The sequence below is a fragment of the Episyrphus balteatus genome, chromosome 2 (genome assembly GCF_945859705.1).
Source record: "Episyrphus balteatus chromosome 2, idEpiBalt1.1, whole genome shotgun sequence".
NCBI lineage: Eukaryota > Metazoa > Arthropoda > Insecta > Diptera > Syrphidae > Episyrphus > Episyrphus balteatus.
The window spans coordinates 127,812,017-127,823,163 of NC_079135.1; the positions used below are offsets into that span (position 1 = coordinate 127,812,017).

At 30.8% G+C, this 11,147-nt stretch overlaps 2 protein-coding genes across 2 annotated transcripts; both read left to right on the plus strand.

Moving 5' to 3' along the window:
* The first annotated feature begins 3,137 nt into the window (after positions 1-3,137).
* LOC129912493 (uncharacterized) lies at positions 3,138-3,907 on the plus strand. The gene is made up of 3 exons (XM_055990758.1): positions 3,138-3,296; positions 3,358-3,472; positions 3,528-3,907. The coding sequence occupies exons 1-3, from the start codon at positions 3,212-3,214 to the stop codon at positions 3,808-3,810; spliced, it is 483 nt and encodes a 160-aa protein (XP_055846733.1). The 5' UTR covers positions 3,138-3,211; the 3' UTR covers positions 3,811-3,907.
* An 829-nt stretch (positions 3,908-4,736) lies between these two features.
* Positions 4,737-5,429, plus strand: LOC129912495 (uncharacterized). Its single transcript, XM_055990761.1, has 3 exons — positions 4,737-4,863; positions 4,924-5,038; positions 5,100-5,429. The coding sequence occupies exons 2-3, from the start codon at positions 4,980-4,982 to the stop codon at positions 5,353-5,355; spliced, it is 315 nt and encodes a 104-aa protein (XP_055846736.1). The 5' UTR covers positions 4,737-4,863; positions 4,924-4,979; the 3' UTR covers positions 5,356-5,429.
* Positions 5,430-11,147: the final 5,718 nt, after the last annotated feature.

Sequence of the window (11,147 nt, forward strand, 5' to 3'; positions counted from 1 at the left end):
ATTTTTGTTGCTGTACAAAAAAGTATAACGCCTGAAAGTATGTGTAACCGTTGATTTATATTTTTTTTTTCAAAAGTAATTTTTTTTTTTAAATTACTCCTCCTGGCTAAACGAGAGGCCCTATACTATACGATTTTCTTCTTGTTTCGACCTCACTTACATATTCCTTTGAAATCAGTCATATTGAAGTAAAAAATTAAAATATATGTTATAAAAGTACGAAAATAAATGGTTACCTTTTTTTTGTAAAACCATTGCAGCACCTTTATATAAACCATATCTGCAAAATGAGCACATCAAATTGTTGGAAATTAAATGATCTTTAAAAACTGTCATAAGTATTTTTTCAGTAAAAGTTGTAGAAAAAAAGTTGTGGCCCTTCAAAGTATTTTTTCTTGAAAATGTACATCTATTTTCAAGTATAACTTTCTTATTTTCAATTTTACAGAAAAAAAGTACCTTAATTAAAATTGTAGAGAAATAAATTATCTACAAGAACGATTTTTTTGTGGGACTAACGGTTCGCAAGATATTGGTAAAAAACAGTTTAAACCACTTTTTCCAAGATGGCGGCCAAATGGGGGGTCTTTCAACCCCGTAAAACTAGATTGTATACTCACATTAACCTCCCCTACACACCAAAACAAAAAAATCTTGTCCTACCCAAAATGCAAGGTTTGGTCAAAATTTTGTAACATTTTAATGGACTATAAATTTTTTTCGTCTAAAAACGTCCACATTTGTGATCATCTTGCTAAAAACTCGAAGCATATTATGTGCAATTGCAAGTGCAAGCCCTATTTTCACCAATATTGATGACTTTAAGAAAGCTGTCTATGTCTATGGAATTCTTGATATCCAAAAACAGTGGAGGACATCAGTTGCCAATATACACATGATCCACCGGAATTTTAGGTTAAAAGCGTCAATACCTACATGTTGGCAACCCTGTTCACTTCAAAGACGTCCGGTTTGAGAAGGGAACCCAAAACTTAATTTTTTTTTTGATAGAATATCTAAGAAACAAGGAGCCGAATTTAAAAAAATTGTCGCTTTCAAAATCGGTAAAAAAAACGCACAACATTTATATTTGTATGAGATTTTTAATTTTCTTTTTCTAATTTACCAACAATTGATTTTTTTTTTAATTTACTTATTTGTTTTTCATTTTGTTAATAGAAACTTAGCAAACCTACGAGAAACAATAATAATGAAGCCAGGAAGAAATAAGAAATTACTTTTACAAATCGGCTAAAATTCTCGTTGTAACTATTTTCTTCATAGCTATCATCAAAGATCAACCCCGTTCGGAAAATGTAAAAAGCCTCTTGATTGTTGATGATACCCTAAGGTTTTATTTTTAGGTTTGTATCAGAACAATTCGCACTGAGGGATCAATATCTCTTAGTTGTTTTTAATCCAAATTTCACTGGTCAACAAGGTTTTTGCCACAAGAACCAAAATATACTTTTCTAGTAGTTTTGGATATGCTGCACTCGAATCTGTCAGAAATTTTTTATTGGCCTCCGTTTTTGAAATATTACCGTTAGAAATTGCCAAAAAAACGTCATTTTGGCTGTTTTCGAAGTTATGTTTTTAGGTGGGGTAGTTCATTATGAATAAATTTGTAACGGTGCCTATAAGAACTGGTCTTATTCTTTCAAAAAATGTTTAAATCTTTCCGATATCTCTTTTGCTGCCCGAGATATCTAAAATTTAAGTTGCGGTCTTTGGCTCAGAAACAACACAGGCCAACTAAATTAAACTTTTTTTGTCACAAGAACCAAAATATACTTTTCTGAAGGTTTTTTGGTTGCTGAACTCGAATCCACAGTTAGAAAAATTCTATTAGCCTTCGTTCTTGAAATACCTATTTCCGTTATAAAATGCAGAAAAAAGTTTTTTTTTTTAAACGGTCATATTTCAAGAACGGAGGCTAATAGAATTTTTCTGACTGCTGATTCCAGCTCAGCAACCTAAATACCTTCCGAAAAGTATATTTTGGTTCTTGTGGCAAAAGTCTGTGGCCAGTGACTTAAACCTTAGATTAAGTTTAGTTTCTCTTTGGCCTATTCACTGAAATATCGGGAAAATTTAAACAGTTTTGAAAGAAGAATATCTGTTCTTATAATCACCGTTACAAATTTGTTTTCAATGAATTACCCCACTTAAAAACAGAACTTCGAAAACAGTCAAAATGACATTTTTGTATCATTTTATAACAGTAATATTTCAAAAACGGAGAATTTTTATTTTTCTGACTTCGTATTCGGATTTAGCACCCCAAAAACTACTAGAAAAGTATACTTTGGTTCTTGTGGCAAAAAACAATTTAAATTTTGTTGACCAGTGTAATTTTAAACATCAATCAAATATTTCCGACAGAATTATATACTTTACTAGAATGTTAATCGAAATCGCCGAAAATTTTCGAACCTGTCTTGCAAGTTGAGACTCCGAAAGCACGAAAATTTCGTATAAAACTGAAATTTATAACAATATATGTATGTATAAACAACTTCAACCTCTATGATTTAATAAAATTAGATACTTATTTTGTGTCTGCTCGGTACAATTAGCTATTACAAACTAAAATTCAATTTGAAGATCAATAGATCTGTTGCCCCAATCAAAAGACTGGTTCTTTAAAAAAATGCCTATATAGCAACGATTCCTCTAATAAAATGATATTCAAAGTTTGAGTCATATCATTATTAATTATACTTAATAAATAAAATACTAAGTTATCAATTCTAAATGACAATGAGAAAGCAATCTTTCTCAATCGAATCATCTGCAATGAGTCACTAGAATAAAATCTTATCAATATTTCTTAAGCAAAAGAAATTCACAAAACAAAAATATTGTCTTAGGCCCTTAACATCAAATATCATCGCTCCGCTCCACTGTGTTACTAATCGAAATCAACTAATCAGCTAAACCTTATGACCTCACAAAAAGATTTTCGGCAATTAGGTGTGATATTTGTCTCAATCTGACGCAATTTAGTTAATTAATGTTTTTCTTTAATATTTAATTTCACAAAAAATAATAACTGATAGTGGAATATTTTCACCAAAAAATATTCATAATGTTCCGACTTAAAATATAATCTGAGTATAAAAGACGAAAAATTATTTCTAAGATCAGTAGTAGTTTTCTGATCTCTGCAAAAGCTAAACCAAGTTAGTGAATATTAAATCAACAAAACATGAAAGTCTTTACATCAACAGTTGTTTTATTCGCCATTTTGGCCGGATGCTATGGATACTCTTACATTGTTCCAGCTAGTTTAAGTGAGGACTCTTGGATTGAAATACATAACAGCAGAACTAACTTGAAAATTTGATTTTTCAGGCAACCCTGGAATTTGCTTCTGGAATGGAAAAGTTTTACCACAAGGTAACAGCCAGGTTCCCGGAGTGTGCCAAAACACCAAGTGCAATGTTGATGGATCAATCCAAATTGATGGGTAAGAGTCAATAATCTTAATGAAATCCACTTTACATAACTTTATCTTTTGAAAGATGTGGCCCAATTACCCTCCCCAATTGTACCTTAATCGTTGATCCAACTTCAGTAGTATCCTACCCCGATTGCTGTGACATGACTTACCAATGCATTGATGCCGATGGAAACATTTACACCAAAGTATGGAATCAACTCTACCCCAATGGAAAGCCTGATGTTCAAAAAATCAAGACCATCAATCTTAAACAAGCTATTCAACAAGCTAAACTAGCTCAAGCTGAAACCCAAAAAGAAGGAAAGGTTGTTTCTCCTTTCATCTTGCAACTTTTGTTAGTTTAAAAATAAGATCCTGTGAATTACCCTTAACCAAAGTAAAATATTAATTTTGTGTGTGTAAATAACCCTAAACTCGAAAAATAAACTTAAATTTGTATTATATTGGTCTAAAAAAAACAAATTTTTATTTTGGTGAAGAGTGTGAAAAACAAGGACCTTGAATAATTTATTATAACCTCTTTAACAAATTAGGTGACTTTTCTTATATTTAAAATAAATTTTTTAATTGTAGGCTTAAAATCAGTTTTATTTAATTGTTATCTTTTATTTTTCCCTGAAACGTTGCGCCAAATAATAAAAGATATCAATTAAATAAAACTGACTTTAAGCCTACAGTTAAAAAATTTATTTTATTTATTATAACCTTTGACGTTAGAAGTTTGAAAAAGTTTCATTGAAAGTCTGACTGAAGTTTGCATTTCTAGTTTCTTGGGCAATGATTTCCTAAGTTCCAAAAAATTTTCTAATTCCCAGAAGCATTTAAAATCTCGAATTTCCTAATTTTTGTCTCTCAACTAGTGTTTTACCACGATTTTTTTGTGAGCTGTTATCGTTTTAGTTGTTATCGTTGCTGAAGCTTCAGTTCTATAATAAATCAATTCCGTAGCAGAAAAAGTCTCACAATAGTACAGAAGTACCTAAATTGAGTCAAACATTGACACTTTTAGTCACCGAAATTCTTACTTGATAAGAAGTTCATCATCAATATTTACTGCCTCCATTTATTTCATCAATTTGACCTCATGATCCCCAGATTTGGGTAATTAGTGGTAATCTGGCGAAGTTTAGTTGATTAATTTAATTTTTGGAAGATTGTTGCTGAATAAAAATAAAAACATTTTTTAATAAATGAATGGAATTTTTTGATAACATTTTTTGAATTGCAAAACAATATTATCAAAGTTCATAAAAGAGCTAGAATTGTTTCAAGGTTTTACAGTCTTCTGATTTATTTACAATTGAAAGATGCATTCAACTTTTTTGAACATGAAAGCATTAATTTTATTGGCAATTTTCGCCGGGTGTCATTCATATACATAATTCCTCCTAATTTCAGTAAGTTCATATCATTCACTGAAACATAAAACCTGAATTCAATTTTAAACTTTAAATAAGGAACTCCTGGAATTTGTTTCTACAATGGTCGCATTTTACCAAAAGGTAACAGTCAAATGCCAATGGTTTGTCAAAATACCAACTGTCGTGAAGATGGATCAATTATGGTTGATGGGTAAGTATTTTAGGTGCCGATATCCAATTTCTAAGAATTGTCAGCTGTTTCGTACTTCTAGATGTGGTCGAATATCACTTCCTAAATGCACTTTGATTGAAGACGGAAGACTTACCAGACCTTATCCGGATTGTTGTGAAATGACTTATCAGTGTGTTGATGCAAATGAAAGCACTTACACCAAGGAATGGAATCAATTGTATGACACTACATCAACCATCAATTCTAGTAATCGAAATTATGTGACCATTAATTTTGTAGTTGGTGTTATTGGTCTAGTTAAATTTATAAATAGAATGTTTGGAGGTTTTGTGTAGAGTATTTTTTCTGAAGAAGTTGAATAAAAATATATTTGATATCTGTTAGGATTGGGTATCTAAATGGCTTCTTTTCGATTTGGTGCAATTTTAAAAGACTTTGAACAAAATTAACTGAATTTAAGAGATTGCCCGAACTCTGTCAAATTTAAAGGCATCTAGGTATATAGGCTGCAATTTATTAACATGGGTGACGTTTAATTTTTCCATTCCATTAATTTTTTTAACTCCGAATTCTAATTAAGAATATCGGAAAATTCAAGAAATAGCTCTTAGACCCAATTTATTCACTCTCATTTAAAGACCCCATTAAAAATTAAAAATCTGTCAAATCATATACAAATTTTTAAATTTCCCTTTTTTAATGGAGACTTTAAATTCAATGGATTGTGAATAAATTGGGCCTTAAAGTGTGTTTTAACAAATTGGCAAATTTCTTGTCAGAATCGACTTTGTTTTAACAAATTTTAGATTTTTTTTTCATTGAATATTAACTGTTATCTATACTCATTTAAAGATCAAGAGGCGTTATTTTGAATACAAAAAGTTTTTTCATATTTTCCTTCAGTGTACCAAATTTCTACATTTTTTTCAAAAAATAAACAATCCAAAGGATTTCTGATGCGAAACTGGCATGAAAGGCGGCCCAAGCTAATATTTTAGCTTTTTATAACATCGTATGCCTATCACTCTAAAATTCCTTATAGGTATTTTTTATTAAATGATTTTTTCGAACTTATTTGCGTTTTAGAGATGGTACGGTAACTCGGACAAAAAAACCTTGTATGAAACAAACATAGATAACTAATAGTTCTTAAACTTTTATAACAACAATTTTTTGATAAAAGTTAAAAAAAAAGTTATGGTCAATATTAATAAATTGCACGACTGGGGTCGGACGTTCTTGCTCTTATGGTAAAAGTTACTCTAATATTAAAACAAGGGAAAATTTTAAATTTGATATTTTCACGGAATTTCATAAGTGGTGCAAAAAAATAAATCTGTTTTAATAAATAACACCGGCACACAAAATAAAAAAGTGTCATGTACCAGGAACCAGACCTATCTTTCTATATGTTTTTGTTCACGCTGAATCCGAATTTTAACCAAGTCCGTTTGGCCCTGTCACCCTCCAGTTTTGAGTAAAATGCAAAAAACTAAAAAAAAGGAAATTTTTTGCCTTTTTTGAGGTCTTTTTTACATTTTTATCAAAACTGGAGGGTGACCGGGCAAAACGGACTTGAAATTCGGCTTCAGCGGGTCCAAAAACATATAGAAAGATAGGTCTACTTCCTGGTACATACAACTTTTTTTTTTGGTGTGCTGGCACTTTCGCGACATGTCGCTTTCATCCCCGGCACCACACAAAAAAAAAGTTTCATGTACCAGGAATCAGACCTATCTTTCTATATGTTTTTGGACTACGCTGAATTAGAATTTCAAGTCCGTTTTGCCCGAACACCCTTCAGTTTTGAAAAAAATGCAAAAAACTCCAAAAAAAAGCATAAAAATTCAAACAAAATGCAGTCACAGCTCAAAAGTGGAGGGTGACCGGGCCAAACGGACTTGAAATTCGGATTCAGCGTGCCCAGAAACATATAGAAAGATAGGTCTGGTTTCTGGTACATGACACTTTTTTTCTTTTGTGTGCCGGTGTAATTAAATACCGTTTTAAATCTTATATAAAAAACTAAGTATGTCATTTTATTTCTTGTATAAATAGGAATTTTTAGAAAAAAATTTTCAAAAATCGTTGGAGCCGTTTTTTAAAAAAATAATTTTTTATATATAAAAATTTTCTAACATTTTTAAAGAAATAATCAATTTACACATAAAAATGGAATTTCAAATTTTTTTACCAACCCATTTAAAAAAAATTGATTTTTCAAAAAAAAAATTTGAAATATTTTTTAAAAATCCAAAACTGTGTTTTTTGAAAAATTTAATTTTTTTTTTTTCAAATAATGATAATACAGTCAAATAAGGAGAAAAAAGGGGTAAATCTCGGAATGAATGTTAGTAGAAATTTTTTTTGCTCAATATCTTCCTTTTGCCATTCTATAACATATCTCAAAAGTCTAGAAAAATCTCATGGCCGCTTGTCGCGATTTCAAGGTCAAATCGCGAAATGGAGATTTTCAAAATTAGCAAAAATAGGCTATGGTATTATATACACATATGATACATGATTTCGAGGTATTTTTTAATGCTGATTCTAAAAAATCTAAAATCAAGACAATCTGACTTCTCTGGAAAAAGTTATACCTGTTTTTCATCTGTCAACTCATATTATTATAACAGTTGCAAACTTACTGCCGAAAAACCCTTAAAAGTTATGTTAGATGAACCAAATTTTGCATGAAGATTTTAGAATCCCTCATTATTAAAAATCAAAACAATCCATTACAAAAAATATATATACCTACGAAATAATGGTATTTTTTGATGGAGTGGCAAATTTTAGGATATGCACTAAAGAAGATTCTTGTTCATCTTAGGAATAAGTGCTAATAGACTAATTTTTTCATTTTAATCTTTGTTTGGATATTCTTTAACTACCCTCAAAAATCTAAAAAAATCTAATGTCCGCAAGTCCTAATTTTCTTGGTTTGAAAATAAGGTGCAGATTTTAAAAAATTGAAAAACTACACTTCAGATATTTGTGTCAGATCAACATGAATAAGGTGCATTACTTTCAGGGATGGTCAGGTTGACTTGTTTGTGAGTTTTGTTGGAATAAGTGTTAAAAAATACCTTTAAATCATGTCTATGTTGGTATACATATACAAATTTAAACTTTTCTTATTAATTTTTTAAAATCTGCATCTTATTTTCAAACCAAGAAAATTAGGACTTGCGGACATTAGATTTTTTTAGATTTTTGAGGCTAGTTAAAGAATATCCAAACAAAGATTAAAATGAAAAAATTAGCCTATTAGCACTTATTCCTAAGATGAACAAGAATCTTCTTTAGTGCATATCCTAAAATTTGCCACTCCATCAAAAAATACCATTATTTCGTAGGTATATATATTTTTTGTAATGGATTGTTTTGATTTTTAATAATGATGGATTCTAAAATCTTCATGCAAAATTTGGTTCATCTACCATAACTTTTAAGGGTTTTTCGGCAGTAAGTTTGCAACTGTTATAATAATATGAGTTGACAGATGAAAAACTGGTATAACTTTTTCCAGAGACGTCAGATTGTCTTGATTTTAGATTTTTTGGAATCAGCATTAAAAAATACCTCGAAATCATGTATCATATGTGTATATAATACCATAGCCTATTTTTGCTAATTTTGAAAATCTCCATTTCGCGATTTGACCTTGAAATCGCGACAAGCGGACATGAGATTTTTCTAGACTTTTGAGATATGTTATAGAATGGCAAAAGGAAGATATTGAGCAAAAAAAATTTCTACTAACATTCATTCCGAGGTTAAACCCTTATTTGACTGGATTATGAATATTTAAACGTTTCTGTATTAAAATTTTGGTCAAAATCTGTTTTGTCGTTTACGTGAAATTCATAAATCAAAAAAACCGTTCTATGGCAGGTACCGTTAATAACGGTACAAAAAATATTTTTTTTATTTCCAAAGGAAGTTTTTATGTGCTTCACTACACACAAAAATTTTAAGCAAAATCGTTAGAGCCGTTTTTGAAAAAAATTAACTTATCTATTTCGGTTATATGACAGGTACCGTTAGTTTTGACCCAGCCAAGCTATAAGTGAAAGTCGAAAAACGGTTCAAAACAAAATGGCGGCCAAAGTTATACCGTTATTTTTGTGAAAAATGTGGGGTTTAGTTTCGGTACTAATATTCTTTCATATTTTGAGTCGCAATTGCAGTTCCGAATTATTTCTCAGCAAAAGTCTAACTAACTTTATTGTAACATGAGTTATGAATATGGAACTTGGAAATCTCATCACCGAATTTAGGACCTGAGGTGGATCTTTTTCAAGCAATTGAAAATGTTGCAAGAAGCTCAAAATCAGTCTAAGAAAAAGTTGGTTCTAAACGTAGGTATATGCCTTAGCTATTCAACTTTTACGTTCTTTTAACAATTAGCTAAGGAAGGGTTTTTCATTTGAAGGAAGGAGACGTAGTGCTTTTCTATAATAAGGAAACACACTGAAATAATTGATAGATAGCCATCATCGAAAAATCATTTCAATGTAATAGGAAATACGACGGTAATGTCTTGTTAGATTCAATTTAATGGTAATAAAGCAGTTTGGTAAAACAATTACTATTTTTATGACCGATCTGGCTTTCAAGAACTTTGAATATTTATTTTGTTTTCAAACAAAAGGTAAAAAACTTAACAAGCAAAAAGCATACATTCACAAATGCATAGAGTAAAATAAAAAAAATAAATTTGAAACTTTTACATCCCGAGCTCGAATTGCAAATATGCCAACAAAAGGTAAATTGGATGTTTGCCACAAATATTATTTCCATCAATCATCAGCTTATACACCTTTTCTTAAAAGCAGCTGTTCTTTTACATTCCCATATACCCATTTCTTACCATTGTAATCCTTAAATTGAAAATAAGAAACCATAACATTTCTTTGAACAAAAGAACGAACCAATTTGATGGTAATTTCGACTTCTAATCAAGGATAAATACCTTCAAATCCTTTTCATAAAATATCATTTCATTCTATTTTTCATCTTCGTTTCCTGTTCTCATCAACTAGATCTTTTTTTGCTTTCTAGGGATTTCCAAAACAGGTAACAATAAAGATCCTTGTCTTGTAGATAGATAGATACCTGTCCAATGTCCGGTTGGGAAATTCAATTTCCTGTTTTATCACAATAGCAAACGCGGTCGATATATTTAAACCTTTTTGGTCTTGCTCTCATGCCGCGGCATTGTTACAAACACGAACACCCACTGACCTTTTCACACTTCGATATAACCGAGGAAAATTTACGTCAATGAATGTCCTGTATCGGGTCATAAAATACTGTCCCGGAACAATGGCACAGCAAAATAAAACGAAAGAAAGAAAAAAAAAACTGACTTCATTCCGAACAATTTGTCAAACAATTGACGGAATTTAACGAGCCTAACAGATGTGCCGCCAATTGTCTCTTCTCTCTGAAACGAGAGGATGCAATAAAATTTCCTGTTGGATGAATAAGCAAAATGGTGTCCCAGTTTTTCCTTCCATCGTTCTGATGAATGACAGCGTTGAACGATCACACATTCAAAAAATAGGAAAAAAAAAAAAAATGTGAAATATCCATGGAAATGCGTTCTTCTCTCTATTCTATGCTGTCTCTAATGTCAGGCAATTAGAAGGATATGATGCAAAGTGGGCAGCAGCCAGCAGAGGTAGACGACAACTTTTACTTAGAATGTCCTTGCGCAAAATGTTTCACGTCACACCAACACCAGCCATGTACATATCCTTTATCCATGGGAAAAAAAACTCCTTTTCTGTTTGAGCAGTGCGGGAAAATCCCACTGAAAAAGGACACAACTCATCAGAAGAAGTGCAAATAAGTACATGCAATCCTTGTGAATATGCATAAAGGTACAATTTTCGTTTTTTTATTTTTCTTTCATCTTCGTCCTTTTTTTTTTTGCTTTTCAAACTTTCTAATCTAATGTGTGAAAGTTAAACAATACTTTGTTTGTCCTGTTGTCTCTCTAATTTGTATTTGTGGTCCTGTTTAAAGTTTTTAAATTGATATCAATCTGTTTGCAGAAGGATTTCTATGTTTTTTTTTTTGACAATTTGTTTTGAATTTATCCACAAAAAGGATGCTC